Here is an 18,690-nt window from a genome sequence, read left to right on the forward strand (position 1 = left end):
CGAATGATCGATCTTGTAGTATTTACTGTCTTTGATTAAATTCTCCATGACATAATACATCTTGAGATTCGCGCGTTCAAATAAAATTATTGTTGGCAGTTGAATCGCATAACAGTATTTACCATTTCTGCTGAAAACTGGCTAGATGAATTTTTAAAACAGCAGTCAGCAGAGGATCTTCATAATTTTACAGTAGAACACGACTGGACGATCATCTTGCCAGTCATATACTTTAAATAAATGTCAGATTCTTCAACTTTCTCTGATGATTATTGTGACTGGTCAGATCGGTATCTCCTGGTTGAAGTTGAGGCAGTATCTGACTGGTCCTTTTGTGTTTCAATAAGCCCCATGACCAAAGCCTTTTTGGCAAAGCAGACCCAAAATCGCACCGGTTTTATTGCTCAAGAACATACAATGGGCAGTGAAATCGTAGGAAGGCGAGAAAACGGAGTAACAAGCACCCTAACTACAACAGAAGCAACACTCCACAGGTGTGTGTGTGTGTCTGCGGGCGCGCGCGCGTGGTGTTATGTGCGTGTGTTGAGTATAGCTTCTAGTCAAAACCTGGAGCATCGTCATCGTCGTCGTCGTCGTCGTCGTCGTCATCGTCGTCGTCGTCATTATTATTATTTACAACTTGCGGCAAGACTTGTGTGGGACATGAAGACTAACCCCGTTCTTTTTCCCTTACAACGAAGTCATCCGAGATGTGCAGCAAGGATGGTCTCTACTCACAGCTGAAGGTAGTGAAAATGTGCTGAAACTCTTGTCCCCAAAACAATAAGAATGAACAGCAAAACAGAATGGCAACCATTTGCTACAAAGTCGTGTCGAGATAAGGCGACGCTAACTTTCCGTTTGCTGTACTGTATACCTTGTCCGTCTTCTCGGTATCTTTTCATGATTTATTCAGGGAATGCCGAACATTTATATTTGCCTTATTAGAACTGAGGTAGAGGAATCAAGACAAGCTTTCGTTTAAATAGCCTAGGTGTTTAGAAATAAATACTGAGTCTTGGTGAAAGACAACATTTTTGACTGTGGAGTAAGGACAACACATTTTTACAAAAGGTAAATACAACACACACTGTCAACCGACGAGTGGAACAAACATCTCAACAATAATTATTCCTGAAAACGAAGTAAACTTGCGGCTGTGCTTATTCTTAATTAGTCAGTGATAATCAATAACAGCAACGACAATAAAGAACCCGAAGACATAAGCTTCTGATCACCGTGGGCGAAATTCGTAATTAATTAATGAAGTAGTACTTACAGCGGTGAATCTGTCAACTCTTTGATATCCTTTCTGAGATCACGTGCTTGAATGAGCTCTTTCATAAAACACTGTTTTATAATATATGTAACGTATAAATTAGCCGTTTCTGGAATTATTATTGCGTTATGATTCCCAAAGGTTTCGTTTAACTGGCGTGGGAATCTATTTAATAAGTACTTACTTTTGACTTGTTTCAGCTGATTACTGCACAGAAAATTCTGCAGAAACCATAAGTTGTGCCATGAACTTCCGGCGTCAAATTTTAAGTGAATGACAGCGGACTATAAGAACTGACTTCATGAAAAATTAATTACTATTTTTCTTCTGACAAATATGAATAATGTGAAAAAAACCAAGGCTTATGTGAGTCAATGATGACTGTTCTTATTATGAGGCACATGACTATTATAAAACCCCGAGAAGTCATATATATTTCCAGGTAACTACTGTTAATGTTTTGAAAAATCCCGCAAATGTCAAGACCAGAAGTCTCACGCTCCTAAACAACCAACACCAAGCGCTTACTTTTCGTCGTGTATAAGCTGGACACTATAATCAACCAAAAACACTCATTAAAGAAATGCTCGTTAAAAAAAAACTGTTTGAAATTAAGAAAAAGTTCATTAAAATGTTCTGTGGCTAGTATAATTTTAGGTCGTACCCGTCAAGAGATCAAAGTTAAACAGATTAACCCTGTTATTCATTCTTTCTTTTCAGCCTTACCTGTTTCATCCATTCTGTTCTGCAGCAATTTCCACGGCTAATATCATGACTTTAGTGAAGGTAAAGCGAGACTCGATTTTTGCCAAGGTTGTCAGATAACAACTCACCGTACGTTCAGACTATTTCAACCAGCCGGCGGAAGAAAAATGAAGGTAGGAGGGGATGAGGGAGACTATATATAATGAAGGGAGTTATATAAAAATTCTGTTAGTTCAGCCCAAACCACCAGTTCACTTTAAGTGCGCTTTCTTTACGCTGCACAGGTTGTGGAACGTCGCCCTGTACTTGGACCCCCTGGTGTAATACACCAGAAAATTGACAGACGAAGCGGCGAAAGAACAGATTTCAGCAATGCCCACCATGGCGACGAAAATATTTAGATTCCGCCCGCCGAGCTTGAGTTCCGAGACGACAAGAGGAAGAACTCTGACGCACACATTGGGTACTGAGAAGATCATGAACTCCACTGAAAGCAAGAGCAGCATCTTTATTAGACCAACATCTCTGTTGGAATCGAACGAAGAAGACACGTTCCGCCATGCCGCTGAGCGGCGGAGCTGATTGGCCGTGATCGATGACGTCACGAGCACCACCGCTGGCGTGCCAATGGTGATCACCAGCCCGTAAAACGTTCCGTCTAAAGCATCGACGAAATTTTTGTGCTTCACGTAGAAGTCGTTGACGAAGATTTCGAAGAAAGTCACGTTTCGCGCCGTGTCCAGCACGCAGAACATTTTGTACTTAAGAGTGACAACGAATCGGAGACTGGTGATGACGACTAGGCAAGGACCGACGATGGCTGTCGTTGTTTTCGCTGTCAACAACTGACGTGATCGTAGTGGCATCATAACGCACAGACACCTGTCCGCGGAGATCGTCATCGATAAAAACATTGAAGCGTAGCTAAGACCGTAAAGACCGATGACATTGTTTCTACCATGTACCTGTATATAGGACCATACCTTTCCGGAAGCATGGTAGTGAACTGCAGGTAAATGTTCTCGGCGTAAAGCGTAATTAGAAACAGGAGATAGGTCAGATCGATTAAAGAGAGGCTGAACAGACACACATTTATTCTATCGCTGAAACCCTGTTTGAAGAATATAAGCATACTGACGCAATTAGCCGGTGCGCTCGTCAAAAAGAGAATAGGAAGAAGAAAAGTCTTGAGCCTTTCAACGAGCTCCTTTATTTGCTCGGAAATCAAAGTGTCAGGATTATTTCTGTAACTGAATTCACCGAGTTGAAGAATCAGGCAGGTATTGACGTCAGGTTTTAGTTCTTTGCTTCCATTTAGCTCCCCCCATGTAGTTAGTCTATTGATCTCTCCCACAGTGTTGGTGTGCATTATGTTTGCATCCAAAGTTCACCACACCGTTCACTGTAGTTTCGCGCGTGCACGTGCAAAGTGAACGTCTCCCCATCTTCCCAACAAGAGTCGTTACCACGATGTTCGGTGACCAAAACAAGGGACTAACCTCTGGATCAGTTATAACGTATTCCATCTGATGTCAAACCATATGTTTGATACCATGATGTTCGTCGTCGTTGTATGAATGACCGCTGGGTATTTATGGAAGACTGTGACTACTTGTTTCTAACACAAAAACTATTACACTGCCGCGCTTGAGCAAAAGAATATTTAATTTTCTTTATAACCAGTTTAGAATCCGGAGCGTGTGGAAGTGTTTATACGAAATGCTGTCAGAATATTTCCTAAAATAAGCTTAATTCTCCGTATTACATGTACGCATTACTTAATACGGCTCAGAAAAGTTGCAGGACTTCCTTACCACTTCATAGAATATGCGCACACACACACACACGCACGCCATTTCTTCCATATACCTGTGTCTGTGATTGTGCGTGCGCGCAAATGTGGATGATATACATATATTTCAAATAATTGATAATTGTGACAAATATTAGAAAATTAATACATTTTACCTACATGCCATTTTTTGTATGTTCAGGTCTGTCGATCACTGTGGGCGTGAATATGTGTGTGTGTGGTTGTTTCCCATTCCTCCTTCCCACTTACACACGCACGCGAACTACTGCTTAAAAATGTGTCAGACTATTCTACCAAAACATCAATATTTCTGAAAATGGAGTTGTGCTTTTTGATTAATTAGTAAAAACATTTTACTGAAACCAAAAAATACTAGCAGTATACTCTTTTCATCAAAATTCTCATGTTATTCAAGTATTCGATTGCTGCCTTTCTGAACATCAATAAATTGTCTGCTCCCAGTCTTCTCTCAGTTCTCACAAATCTCTTATTTCAGTACTACAACAGAAGAGCAAGACACGTTTAGCAGACTCTTGGAACTTTCTCTAGAATCCTCCATATGGATCAAATAAAAATGCAGGTCATTCAGAACGAAGAAGGACTACTCGCTTTATCGTCCAGCTTAGGTCTTCTCCATCTAGAGGAGATGTAGATGACCACCTACTCCTGCTGAGCCAATCATAACTCCAGCGAGAACGAGCAGCATCGTGGCCAGTTGTCCTCCAATTATGACACAGCCGGAAGTGACATCTTCTTGGACCAGCAGGATGATGTGGCGGCTGTATCGGCTTCCCGATGCTGATCTGTATGGAAATAAAAACAAAATGAATAAAATGTGTCTTTTTGGCTGCTAGCAACGATAGTTGACGAGAAGTAAGAGCTGAGAGAAGAGAAGAAGAAAGTGAAAAAGCACACACTGACCGTGTTCGAAAGATCATTTTAGGAGAAGATGGCTTGGTTACGTTGCTGGCATCACACCAGGTGGCGCCATTGTCTGGACTGTATTGAACTTGAAGGCCCGGAAACTCCACGTTTGTCAGGAGGCGACCGTTTGAGATTCTACAAAGTTGTGGAAAAAGACAAAACTCAAGTCACAGGCGCATACCACTAGGTCAGGCATGCCAGCAAGGAGCAGAATAAAATGTAAGCTGGCAATAGTGATCAGGGCAGACGTGTTATGAAAAATGTCATAAAATAAGTGTCATGACAGAGGCGTTATAAATACGGAGACTTTTTTTTTGGGGGGGGAATGCACGGAAAACTGGAAAAGCACACTAAACAAGAAACATACAAGTAAGTTGTGAATAGATTTATCTAAGATGTGATAAAAATGTTAACTTAAAGGTTTTGAGATAATGAAATTACATTCTAGGTGAATTGTCGGTAGGGGTAATTTATGTCACTTTTGTATCACAGTGGCAGAGAAGAAACAGAAGGAAGCAGACGCAGGAGAAAGAATATCACAACAAGAGGAGCTGACGACAAGCACGAGGACTGATTCTTTTGGCGACGCGAAGAAATGTAATCCACGCCCACTCACTTGACCCCGGGAGGCGGGACCCTGTATTCGATGCCCAGCCTGTCCAGCCTGTCCAGCTCCCGGTATCCCAGGGTGTTGGCGAATTGGACCCAGTCCTGCTGCAACTCCTCCTCAACCGCGCGCGTGTTGTTGTTGTCCACATCCCTTGTGCCCTCCCACTCCGCCTCATGCCACGCACGCTCAGCCAGCGCCAGGACCCGGGGGAACAGCATGAAGTCTGCCTGCTGTCGCGTGCGTACCGCTTCGCTCCACAGCTCGCCTTGCATACCTGCACATCAACACAACTAGTAAGTTCTTAATAACTAGTAATTCTTTCTCTCTCTCTCTCTCTCTCACACACACACACACATATACACATGGGTGAAAACCTAAACACACCGATTTTGACTACAGTCTGTTTAAAGTGTGCTCCTGTGCAATGGCGAATCTGCCCAAAATGGAACTAATTTTAAAGACACGTTTTCGACAACAAATTTTCGAAAACAATTTACAAGGTGAATTCGGTTAACCCTGCGCAAATCAGCCCTAGATCATGCACTAATGAAAATGAATGTGGTTAGTCTCTCGCGTTAGTGCTTGGTAGGGATCTTTAATGGATCACGTGACCTGATTTAGATAAAACAAGGTGAACTTTTCCTAATTTTCGGTGAAGCTGTGCCCATTTCCTTTCTCTAACTGCCTTTTATTATTTCCCCAGCAAGTATAGGGTCAGATACTCACCAAGGGTCATATGGGATAAGTACACAGGGCCACGAGGGTAAGTGGCTAGTCCGCGATTACTCGAAGTTAGTAATGTTTGCCCGTGTTTCAAGCTCAGTACGATGAGACAGACGAACTAACCTATTATGTTCTCCGGTCTCTTCAATACAACGCACTGACTGCCATCTAATCCACACAGGTCCTGCGGCTTTAGAGGCGCGCCCGTCACCGCGAAGTCTGCATTGGCATAAAGGTCAGAGGGCATAAAAGAGAAAGTCTTTTTGGTGCTAGTCACCCGCGAAGCCCAATATATCCCTCTCTCTTCAGGGTCCGGCTCGTAGGGTTGGTCGAAGTACAAATGTGTGGCTTGGGCCATTACCACCTGTAGCAAACACAGTCAGTGATACGTATACTTAAATGGTTTACTACGTTCATTTGCTGGTTCGTGTTATTCAGTGATCGGCTGAAATGTTATGCCACAAACCAAACCCTTATACTCTTTAACACCCACCACTGACGCCATTATCATTGTCCTTTCTAACTGTTCAACCAGCACAATTTAATATTTATTTCTGCTTCTCCTCCTGTGACTACCACAAAGAATGGCAAATTTGGCAGATTCTGGATGTACAGGAATGAAGCATGAGTCGAAAACTAAGCAAACTAGGCTTGATACAAGTGGCGGTTTCTTTTATGTCAAAGCTCGAAGACGCACTTTGTAACCAGCGTTAGCCAGCTGGTATGCCCTGCCAGCCCTCCCCCATTCCCAAATGTTGTCCCAGGCGTAGGCATACACCTGGCCATTCGGCAACAGGCTTCGTTCGAAGACCAAGTTTCCTTCCATCAGACCGTCCTCCCACACCGCGAGGTCAAGACCAAAGTGTGCTGTTATGTTGGAGACCTGCAGACACAAACAGGTTAAATGAGATTTCCTCTGGTTTCCTCTTGCTAACATTTAACAGCACTGAGCAAGGACTATCCGTGTCCACAACCAACCTCTTCAAAGTCCTTACAAACATACAGCTCGCAAAGAGTGAAGGCACAGGAAGTCATGAAGGTTCTAGAAAGACGACACACGACAGCCCAAAAAGTAGAAAGAATACTTGAAAGACATTCGCGAAAAATAACAAGAATGGATTATATGTGTCTGCTCGGACCTGCTTAGCAAAGTATTTCTTGAGATCGGCGTTAGAAGAGAGGTCGAGGCCAGGAAGCAGCGCTGCGCACGCCGTGGAGTTACGCCACGCTCCCGCTGGCACCTCGTCTCCCCCGAAATGGTAGGCGGTAAGGGGCATGACGTCACGATGCATGTCGACGAGCGCTTGGACAACGGTGCTGACGAAGTTGTACGTGGATGGGATACAAGGGTTGACAGCGTTGTCAGTATACATGTTGGACTCATCCAGTTTGTCCCATGATGGGTCAGTATGGTCGACCAAACTGTATCTGAGGTAAAGGTTAGTGGAGTTTCAGTTATGAAATTACCTACTGTCTGATTCATCTCAGTTAACATTAATAATATGAAGCTGACATGCAGATAACTGACCACTGCCTTGGCTAAACCTTACTGTTGTCTTTCATCGCAGACTTAGTGAGAAGGTGACGGTCAAGGGGAAGTAAGTTATCAAGAGTCTGCATGGCGGATTTAGACAGAATATAACTCATATACAATATTCGATTGAAATTCACGGACCGACTGCTGGTGTCAGAGGACAGGTTGGCAGCTTGCAAGTTTCTCCTCGCCTCCATGGCCCGTATGGCTGCGTGTCCATGACCCGGCATGTCGAACTCCGGAATAACCCGGATGTGGCGATCTGCGGCGTAGCGTAACATGTTGCGATAGTCTTCCACGGTGTAAAAGCCTGATCCTCGAGGAGCAGGGGTCGGCCCTGACCCCAGGAAAGGCAGAATGCACTGGTTCTCTTGTAAGTCATGACAGCGTCTGCCTCCTACCTAATATAAATATACAAAAAATTATCAAATGACATTTTTTTTAAAAGACAAAGCACCTTTTATTTCCCTGACGGACACATTTGCGACAGACAAATGCACATTTGGACCCATCTTATCAACACCAGCATTCCCTTTCAAAGAGTTTAAAGGTCATGTGTACCTCTGTCAGTTCCATTATTTCAGGTATCTGCAGTCGCCACCCCTCGTCGTCACTGAGGTGGAGGTGAAGCGTGTTCAGCTTGTACAGACTCATCACCTCCAGCAACGCCATGACGTCGCGCACCGAGAAGAAGTTCCGGGCCACGTCCAGCATGAGACCGCGGTACGCGTACCGAGGACAATCCACAACGCTGACCTTAGGAACCTAGGTCAAGGACGTAACCCATGAATAAGGTCAAAAGTACAGTCTGTCTCAGCTCTCAGGGCGTGCTTAGTCTTGTTTGGTTTATTTATTTCCATACTCACAAAGTCGTGTAATCTTTCAGTCTTTAGATGCCTGATGTGTATAAAGATAAATAAGCAGGCATGGGTTTCAGGAAACACTAACTCAGTAACGAGAAACTTGTTAAACTACTAAAGTAAATTCTCATTAAAGTAACAGGTCACGTGTGTAATTTTCATTGAACCCTTAATGTCTTCTTAAGTATGAAACTGTTTGAAACATTATTTATTTCTTACCGTGTCGTTTTCATTTTTGATGCTGAGCAGCGTGACTGCACCATAGAATGCACCAGCTGGTGAACTTGCCTTGATCTCCACTACTTCCTCTTCCGGGTCAACGTTCAGAGCATAAGCTTCAGACCCTGAGAGTTCTCTCCCCCTCACGGAGGCCGTGACTGCAGCGTCCGTGAAGACAATGAAGCGACTGTGTGGCTTAACGTGTGTGACACTAACAGACAGGCGGTCTGCAGATTGAATCCACGTTCAAGATGATTGCGGAGGAACCCATTATTTTTAATGAAATCAATAACTTGCTGTCCTCGAAGACATGGAAGAAGTAGTAGGGGAAAGGAGATAGACACGAAAGGACGAAACACACACACATGGAAAATAATATGCACACATATTTTCGGTTATTCTACATATCATATTGAAAGTAACAGATTTGATACTGCGCCTCCATGATGGGAAATTTAAAAATTCTCAAAAAATAATAAAATGAACTACAGAAATAAATAATAACAGAAATAAAGGAAACAATCACAACAACCCCAAATTAAAATAATACAAAATACCCTTGCCATCAGCGAGTGCTTATTTTAGTCCCGTCAAGTGTTTAAGTCGTTTTGTAAAATCAGGTCTCTGCATACCAGCCGGTGAAGACAATGCAGCCTTAGTGTATTTGGGAAATACTGAAGCGGAAACATTCTTTATGTTCAGGTGCTCGTGTTCTTGCAAAATTCAACCCTTTCCCTTCCCTCCGGCTTAAGACAACCCGACCAGCAACAGTTATTTACTCAGCAAAATTACACGCTTACCACCCAAGAAAGCAGCTTGTGGCGAGAATTTAGCAGGTGAGACGACGACCCAGTCCTTTGTGTTCAGATGCACGTACTGCTCCTCGTTGATATGTATACTCACTGGCGTCGGAAGCACGCGTTTTCCGGCCTCTCCCAAATCCTCCATCGCATTCGCTTCAAACCTTCAAGGGAAAGACTCATTATTATTGGTTGCTTGAATGTGACAACACTGAACACAGACCTTACAATAAATGATCTATACCGATTTAATGTTTTTGGAATTACAGAAGCACGTTGGACAGGCCAATAAAAGAGAACTATTACAAATGGAGACACTGTCTTGTGGTCTGGAAGGAACGGCGACCAACACAAGTAAGAATCTGAAATGATTATTTCAAAACAACACAAGAACTCCCTATTAGAATGAAAGTCAACCATTAAACGCTTGGCGTATAGCAGGAAGAACTCCAGATTCATAAAGCTTTCCATCCCGACCTGCTATGCATCCACAGATGAGGCAGAGGAAGAGGACAAAGAAGATTTCTTCAATTGCTTACAAGTAGCAAAGGAAAACATCCCTACCCATGATGTAATTATTTACAGCGAGATTTCAATGCCAGAGTAGGTAGCAAGAACGAAAGAAGAGAAAGGACCATGGGAAAGGAAGCGATATGTACCTTTTGCGGAAGTTAAATAGCTTCTCCATTAGCACAGCAAATTTAGCCGTTTCTACCAGTCTTTTATTGAGAGTCTTTTATCCTTCTCATTTGTATGCTGGTTTCGTAATCTATCTGTCCATGATAGGAACAGTTTGCATAGCTTTGTCCACATCTGTTCCAAGATAATTGGTATTAAACAGAGGGACTTGACTTCCTTCTGTAATCAACAACTAATTAGGAAAGCTTCCCGCATTCTGTCCATACCTGAACATGTGCTAGCGGGAGAATTTGTTTTATTAAGCTCCGGTAAACGCTATGCCACGCCAGTATGCAAAAGCAATAGGTATCTAAAATCTTTTGTGCCATCCGCAGTCCAGCTACTCAATCACAGATGAACTGTCAGCGGTGTGTGTGTGTGATAAGTAGGTGTGCATGTGTGTGGTTGTGTGTGTGTGTGTGTGTGGTTTTTTTTTTCCCCCATGTACATATATTTTGGAAACAGGGCACATCTCCCATCTAAATTGCCCGTTGGGATTAATAAAGTCGGTTGTTATTGTTATTGTTATTGTTATACGTATATAACTGACAATAACAGCAGATCGTGTGCTTTTGTAATTGCCCTCTTTACTTCTGTCTCCTCACATCTAGCCCAACATTGGATGGATGTTGGCAAGATAACGAGTCGGAACTATAAAAAATGTAATAAATATTTGAATTAAATAAAGTAAATATTTCTACAACGATCGAACCTTTCCTCTGGCGTGAGAGAATTGTAGCGGTCACGGTAATCCCTGTCCTCGGTCTGTCTGTCGTATCGTTTCCACTTGTTAGGGGTGTCAAAGGGACCAACAAAGCTGAGTTCCTCTCCCGCTGTGGAAACCAGCACCCGTGGTTCCAGTCCATCTGCCGCCAGGTACCAGTTCGGGAAGGAGTCAGTCCTCGCCACAGAGAAAGCACCATTCACAAACTGGAGAGAACGGCTCTCACCACTAGCGATATCCTTGAAGTTGACTTCTGGAGCCAGTCGATGGAAACAACTCTGAAGGAAAACAAGCACGGCAACGGGCTTACTTAACAAAACCTATTATGAGGAGGGGGGAGAGAGGGAGGGAGAAATCGGAGCATCCTGAGAAACTCCCCGACGGCCAGCCTTGCGAACAGATATCACATCCAGAGGGTGTCACGATACTCTGTGTGTGTGTGTGTGTGTGTGTGTGTGTGTGTGTGTGTGTGTGTGTGTGTGTGTGTGTGTGTGTGTGTGTGTGTGTGTGTGTGTGTGTGTGTGTGTGTGTGTGTGTGTGTGTTTAGCTGTGACATTCTAATATATATATATGACTTGTCTGTTACATATCATTATATTATTATATGTATGCCTGAATTATATTTTATCTCTACGATCTGCCATAGTATATAAGACGTATCTGGATTAAGCTTGCGTCACACGACTTGCCAGTTACACACCTATATAACATGTCGACCCCAGGACTTGCCTGTTACGTACTATGACTCAGGGCTTCTGCTAAGGCTAAATTATTTGGGGTCCCAGGGATCCCTTCTTCAGATTTTTAAGGGGTCCCTGTTCTTCGCCCAAATTTGAAGGGGACCCCATTGACGAAAATTGAAGGGGTCCTCCGAACTTTTAATGCGTACTGTACGCAATTTTTTGCGTAAGCAGAAGCCCTGGATAGACTATTTATGACGTACTTGGATTCGTGTGATTCGCATCCCTTGATCCTGAAGTAAACCAGGTCGGCGAAGGCTGCAGAAGTAGAGAGACCAGCCCTGCCCGGGCACGGTGTGTGCCCCGCTGTTGAAAAACGTAAGCTGTGCCCGCTTGCTCTGAAGATTATCAATAATGTCGTACTTAACCTGCAAGTATTTTGCCATGTAGTTCAAGGTGTCCTGAGTCAAACCTGCAAGTACAGTGGTTAAAATTGTTCATTTTCTTATTCCTTCCGTCCGTCCGTCTGTTACTTGCTTATCGTAAGAATTTTAACACGAAACCTGACTTGAAAATTTTCGAAAAAACGCTCCGCGAAGATTGCGCCATCTGCAGCAATTAATGCTTTAAACAATTATAATATATAATATATATAATATCAGATTGCAAGACTTACAGACTTTAGACGCTACATCAATGTTTTAGGCATGTGCACTGAAGGTGGCTTACTAAACAAAGTGGCAGAATTAAAAAAGAACTCAAGATAGCGAGGCCCTCAAAAAAGAAAGAAATAAAGCCCCTGACATCCAACTTTTACGGCGTTTTCACAGTAACTGTGTGTAGAATAGCATTTCAATGTTATCTGTTGATAGAGGACTAGCAGCTTGGGAAAACTATTTTAGTCAGGGAAGGAAGCCTCCTTCTGTATGCATAGCATCATTCTCGTACAACTTAGGTATGTTATTTTTATGAACATTTTGTGTTTGCGAAGGTGATAGCTATGCTTGTGTTTCCCAGCCCAGAAACACATACCCGGGAGATAAATAAGGGCGGAGATCTTTACATGAAAAGTGGCTTTAACTTTATTTCTCCTTTCCTACTTGACTTGACAATATTAAATTGAGTAGTGGTCTGTTAGCATGGTGCATCTATTACCTATCAGTCCAGTACATGCTTTTGGTTATCGTGAGTGCGATGGACAAGAAGATAAACTACCAAATGGAAAAAATCCCCTTTCACTCAGCATTTTATTTACGGATGAAATCTCTTTTGAACGTACCTGGAGGTTCAGAGCCTGCTGTAAACAGAAGACACACCATCAGGTGTACTCCACTCACAAACGACCAGCCCATCTTGACCACCTGGCGGTGTAGCTGGCCAGACGTCGAGCAAGCCGTTACAGACTGAATCACAGACGTCTTTCCTACTACGAGACACTCAAACACACGCAACCACAGTCATCTACCATCTGTAAGTGTGTGCAGGTAACGATGTCATCGAGCCAGTAGCGCGAGCATGTGGCGGTGATTGCTGGCGGACATTTTGGGTGGCGTTCAGTCAACATTACCAAAGGGAAGGCGGCTTTGCAAGGCTTTAATCGGAGTGCCACACGGCGGGCAGATAGCGCCGTCCCTTGAGCCTAGTATCAAATGTCGGATGTTTCAAAACACTTGGTGCCGTGCGCCCCAAGTTCCTGCTATTTGCCGCGTTAGTTCGCTGGGTTGTGTGGCCAATGTCAGCAGTTCGGTCAGTTTTGTTTTACAAAAAGATGGATAGTCTAGTGGTTTAGTCTCTTTGAATGTTATGCCTTTAATAGTTCTTAATTTCTCCAAATCACATTTTACCAACACTTTCGCTACAAATGTTGCATTATGACAATACAATCTGTATACATGACTTCTCAGCATTGTTGAATCCCCTTGCCACTCTTAAACTTCTAGCCTGTTTAGTTGACACTTTGAGGAAACGTTCTCTTTACTATGATTTTGTGAATGCTGATAACGTCTACTGAAAACGGATTTTCAAGCAAACAAGCATCTTTTGTGTGGTGGAAATATGAAAATCGTTCTCCAAAAGTTTTACTCAGAAGCTTGAGAGGTTGAACCATTTTTCCTTTCTGGAAACGAACACTAATCTGTTCCTGTCGTAGTGCAGTGCATGTTGGAAAATGCACCAACTCTTCTCTTTCAGTTTTTTGTACGAACAGTCTCAACTTAGCTTGAAATGCACTTATGTCCGTGTACACATGACAGATGAGCTTGTTTTTGCCTTGCTGCTTGAGATTAAGTTCATTTAAATAGGCACGAGATTGCTAAATCCCACAGCCGTTGTAGTGGATCGAAACCTCCGGGCAGTTCTAAACCTCTGGGTATAGTCTGCGTATGCGCATGAAGGGAAACTTCACTTCCGCCTGGAAAGGTCAGTTCCTGTATGCTCAAACGTCTTGTTGTCCATTTTATGATGGTCACCACGCTATATAAAAGGACTGTCCGGCTTTGGTCGTTCTTGTCACTGCCATCGCGTACTGCGCTTGATCTCCATGAGCACGTGACTTGTCGTCCGCAGGTTTTTTGGTTGAAATTTTGCAGACGACAGCCTTTTGAGACTCGTTTCGTCATCACTTCGTCTCTCGTTTCATTATCGTTGCTTTAACTGCAGAGCCATTTTTTTTTCTTTTCTTCGCGGATTTACTATAACTTTTTTACTTTCACTATTTTACTTGTTAACTCTAACCACGTGTTTTCTTGTACGTCTCGGTATCTGGTTTTATTAAGCAGTTATTATACACCTTGTCAAGTCTACCTTTTCGTCGATTTACTTTACAGGTTATACGTGATTTCTTATTCGTAGCCTTTTCGTTTAAGCTTTTAAGTTTGATCCTGCTTTAGCTGTTAATGCACCCGGTTCGCACCATACTGAGTATACAGAGATAGTGTTTAAAAGCCGTACTCAGCATGCGACAGAACATGTGCTGACGTTCCACTAGTCTGTTCCCCGCATACTCAATATGCAAAGTTCTACAATAACAAGGGATTTAACTCTTGACTCGTTCCTCTCTCTCTCGCGTGCTTGCACCACACACTCCCTCTCGCTCGTACACACGCAATCGCACACACACACACTCGATGGCTCGCGCGCTTTCTCCACTCGTTCTCCTCTCTCTCTCTCGCTCTCGCGCGTGCACGCACACTCTCTTTTTCGAATGGGCACATTATACGTTCTCTCTCTCTCTCTTGCATGCGCATGTACACACATATACTACCCCACTTTCTCTTGAATATGCAAGCACACACACACAAATAGAAATAAATAAGATTAAAATAAAGAGATAAAGAATGACGTGCAGTATTAAGCAAATAACAGAAATTACCTCCATAATTTTTTGTGGTTTGTGGTCCAATTTACTGAGCTATGTGCATTTAAGTATATTTCTTGAAAATCTATCACTTTAATTTTATACTACGTGTACAACAACAACAAAAAAGTTAAGGTATTCTCTCGCTCTCTTTCTCTTAACTCGTTCTCTATTCTCCCTCTCGCTCACGCATAGATCTGTACACACGCATACACTCTGTCGTTTGCAATTAACAACAATTAAACATGAAGTTAATAACGTCCAAATTTGGTGTAGTCAAATTAAACTCCGACGTTGAATTGATCTCAACTCGACCCTTCAACTTCAGTTAAAAACAAACAATTAACCATCCCTCATCCCGCCACTTCAGGGGAACTAACTACTTCACAGTCCATTGGCAGATTCGTGGCGCGGAAATATAATCATAGAGACTGTAGTCACTGTACGACATTCTAGCTGGTACCTGTTCAGTTTGGTAAGTAGATGCAGCTGTTTTATCAAATTAATCCATATTGTAAGAAGTGTTACCTAGCACCTGCACCCCCTCCTACACCCACTAAGAACTAGTGTAAATGCATTGAATATGTGTTATCGCCAGTGTATTAGTCATAGCATTATGAAGTATGGCATTTACACACATGATAAATAACCTTAGGAGCATTGAACCCAGCCTGCAAGAGTTCATCGGCCCCGAAAGGGATGAGAAATGGGGCCGTTAAGGGAAGTTACACTCCCAGCCCGGCGGGGGATGTAAGCGTAATGTGCGTCGTCCCCTTGTGGGTTTTGGGAGAACTAATTCTCTCCGCCCTTCAAAGCCCCACACTAAAAACATCTCTCAGCCCTTTATAGTCCCTCAGCCCTTCAAAGACCCACCCTAAAAAAAAAAAAAAAACAACTCACAGCCCTTCATAGTCCCTCAGCCCTCCAAAGCCCCACCCTAAAAACTCCTCTCAGCCCTTCATAGTCATCCTAATCTAATAAAAGTTATTTTTAATAGCCTTCTGTACCACGCACATTTCTCTTCTGCTTTTCTCCCTCCCTTTCTGTTCTTCGTTCTCTCCTTCTCTCTTTCATGCACACGGAATAAACCAGCGCTTATGGCATTTGGTGAAAGTTAAAGTTCTTCTTGAAAAAAAAATTGACCAACACCTATAATCCTCAAGCCTTATACTGCATATGCAAATTCTTCAAAAAAAATGATAAACAAATTGCTTTTTAAACCTTTTGTATTAAATTCTACAAGTTCTTTTCTTAAATTTTGTGATTACAGCTGTTACTTTAACGTTTGCATTTCGTCTCTTCTATCCGATTAAAATTTCTGCATATGATTAAATTCTTTTTTCTTGTTACTACTTTCTGAGCATGAAGATACGTTTGAGTTGCAAGTGTTCTAGCCTGTTTGTGTGTTTGCGCGCGCGCGTGTTTGTGTGTGTGTGTGTGTGTGTGTGTGTGTGTGTGTGTGTGTGTGTGTGTGTGCGTGCGCTTACTGTGTAATTCTTTGTGTTCTTGCGTGTATTTTAAAAATGCCATTGATAAGATGTGAGATTGACGAGTTTGTTTGTTAGAATATATCTGTATTATAACGTTGCACATGCGTTTGAATAACTTTAAAGTCGAAACAATTTGCAATGTTTGGATACCGGGGGGAGGAGGGGGACATGACCAATGCTGTTTACTAAACAATGAGAAAGCACCAGTACAGCACAAATTCTTGGTTGTCCCAAGTGAAATTGCCCTAATTTTTATTGTTGCAATATTTCAACATGGAAACCACAGTCATCACTTTCTTGGACTTTGATAAACTCGATCAGCATACAAGGTCAAGTACAGTTTTCTAGGAACAGTAACGAATGGAGAACCTTCCCTTACAAAGAAAATGATTGTGAAGAACTGAGTAGTTTTACCTCACGAAAATGAGCGTTTAGCGAAAACGATAGAGTGAATAGGTTTATTTTATCTCTGTAAATTAAACTATTACTGAAAGATAAATCAAGGGAGATTAATGCTTGTGACTTGACGATGCAGTTACCTCCCGTGCGTTTGCGTTGTAAGCTCGATTTCTCACAGAAGCTACACCTACAGGAGGGACCTTTCTGTTCCCATTTTGTCGTGGATTTTATTAACACTCCAGTAAGTGATGTGTCATTGTCAATGTTTATAAGGTTTGTGTCGGAACAGCCGGGATTCAAATAAAGCTGGTGGATGGGAACTTAGAGACTGAACGATGTAGCAGCCTGGAGACATGTGTGACATATCACGTGGATAATCTACTGAGGACACACAATAGCATTTCATGACATAAACATACACAATAATCTTTAAAATGTTTAAAACGACTATAGCCTTTATATAGCAAAAAGACATTACCAACTTATAATCAACATACAAAATGTGATCATATTTATTAAACAGCTTAACTATTCGTTTAACAAGCAAAAACTGATAACCTGTATACACGTGTGGGGGATAAGAAATCTGGAGGTTAAAAGTGCATAATATTTGAAGGCCCTTATGTATTCCACTAGGATTTTTTTTTCTGTGTTGAGTTTTCTGATGCAGATAACGATATAACAAGCAAAACAAAAAACCAAACAAGATTCAAGATTTTTTTTTCACCCTCCCCTTACACATTCTTGATACCATATGTCACGGACGCCGACACACACACACACGAGTAACACACACACGAGGTCCGTACGCGCTCTTTCAACACACAAAACAACGATTGCCTGAGGCTGTCCACAAGATGTTAATAAGTTGCTGGGATGGCTCAGGATTTACCGATTACAAAACACATGCATAAATAATAGCTCACCTGTACACAATACTCTATCGGCGACACACAGCTAACGATGTATACAATGTTTCTCTCCGGGGCACTTCCTACATCAATCACACTTAGTCAAATAACTCTTCATCTCAACTCTTATCATCTATGTATGAAAAACACACGCCTCTCACAGTTCTGTTAGTCAACACAAAGTTGCAATTCTATCATCTCATTTGTAATCGTTGACTGCTTCACTTACAGTTTGTTGGCGACACGAAGCCAGCAGTACACCAGTCCTCACACTGCTGGGTGTGTCACCCGAGGCAACCGAGGATTTCTTGCAGTTTCTTCAGTCTGTTTAGCAGCAAACCTTTTTCCAAGGAAGCTCAACTTTGTAGGTAAAACACTTTTAATGTGCTCAGTAAAGACTTGAAAGAACATGGAGACCCCCAGCATTCATCACTTGTGTGTGCTGTGAGTGTGGTACCTGCTCTGTCAACTACCTTTTATTTATCATGGCTTTACCTACTGGTAATGTAGAAACAGATCGTTTAAGTGACATGAGGATACAATGTAAGCTTGTAAAACAAGTGGAATGATCCGTTAAGTCTCTGGTTAATCAATCAATGACATTTCTTTGACATCATAGAGACGAAGTAGATTGACTTCAATGAAGAGCGTTTGATCTTGAGTGATTGACAGGTGATTGATGACCACCTTAATGCACCAACAGCATTAGAAATAGGGCCGATACCTCCTTCCCACCTTCATGTACAGCTGGATGAAATAAAATCAAATTTATCAATCCTATTGCTGATCGCAAAGTTCGTTAGTTATTCAGCGATTACTGTTCCATGTGTGTGTTTGTTATGTCTGCTTGATGAGCCATGTGTTTAGGCCGGTGGTGAGTGTAAAGCTCACGATGCCATGCCGTAGTCTCTTTCTAAACGTAACCCTAAACAAAAACCTAGCTTCAGATTGAAGTTTAATTATACTACTGAACTAACTTGAACCAG

The 18,690-nt window shown here is 42.4% G+C and overlaps 1 protein-coding gene across 2 annotated transcripts; it reads right to left on the reverse strand.

The window, feature by feature from the left end:
- Positions 1–3,176: 3,176 nt before the first annotated feature.
- On the reverse strand, positions 3,177–13,140 carry LOC112572779 (N,N'-diacetylchitobiase-like). Of its 2 annotated transcripts, none has more exons than XM_025252651.1 (13): positions 12,829–13,140; positions 11,813–12,021; positions 10,858–11,147; positions 9,468–9,631; positions 8,668–8,894; positions 8,150–8,353; positions 7,730–7,989; positions 7,194–7,482; positions 6,752–6,937; positions 6,178–6,418; positions 5,338–5,605; positions 4,719–4,856; positions 3,177–4,600 (listed from the first exon to the last, which is right to left on the reverse strand). In XM_025252651.1, the coding sequence occupies exons 1-13, from the start codon at positions 12,899–12,901 to the stop codon at positions 4,435–4,437; spliced, it is 2,715 nt and encodes a 904-aa protein (XP_025108436.1). In that variant the 5' UTR covers positions 12,902–13,140; the 3' UTR covers positions 3,177–4,434. The 2 variants fall into 2 exon arrangements, with proteins under 2 accessions (XP_025108436.1, XP_025108437.1); XM_025252652.1 differs by lacking the exon at positions 12,829–13,140 and adding an exon at positions 12,226–12,326.
- Between the last annotated feature and the right edge of the window lie 5,550 nt (positions 13,141–18,690).

This window comes from Pomacea canaliculata, linkage group LG9 (genome assembly GCF_003073045.1).
Source record: "Pomacea canaliculata isolate SZHN2017 linkage group LG9, ASM307304v1, whole genome shotgun sequence".
NCBI lineage: Eukaryota > Metazoa > Mollusca > Gastropoda > Architaenioglossa > Ampullariidae > Pomacea > Pomacea canaliculata.

Coding starts and splice junctions, on each gene's coding strand:
- LOC112572779 (XM_025252651.1), bottom strand. CDS start 12,901: ATGGGCTGGTCGTTTGTGAGTGGAGTACACCTGATGGTGTGTCTTCTG. Junction 6,419..6,751: donor TGGCTAACGCTGGTTACAAA/GTGCGTCTTCGA, acceptor TGTTTGCTACAG/GTGGTAATGGCCCAAGCCAC. Junction 4,857..5,337: donor GTCCCGCCTCCCGGGGTCAA/GTGAGTGGGCGT, acceptor ACAACTTTGTAG/AATCTCAAACGGTCGCCTCC.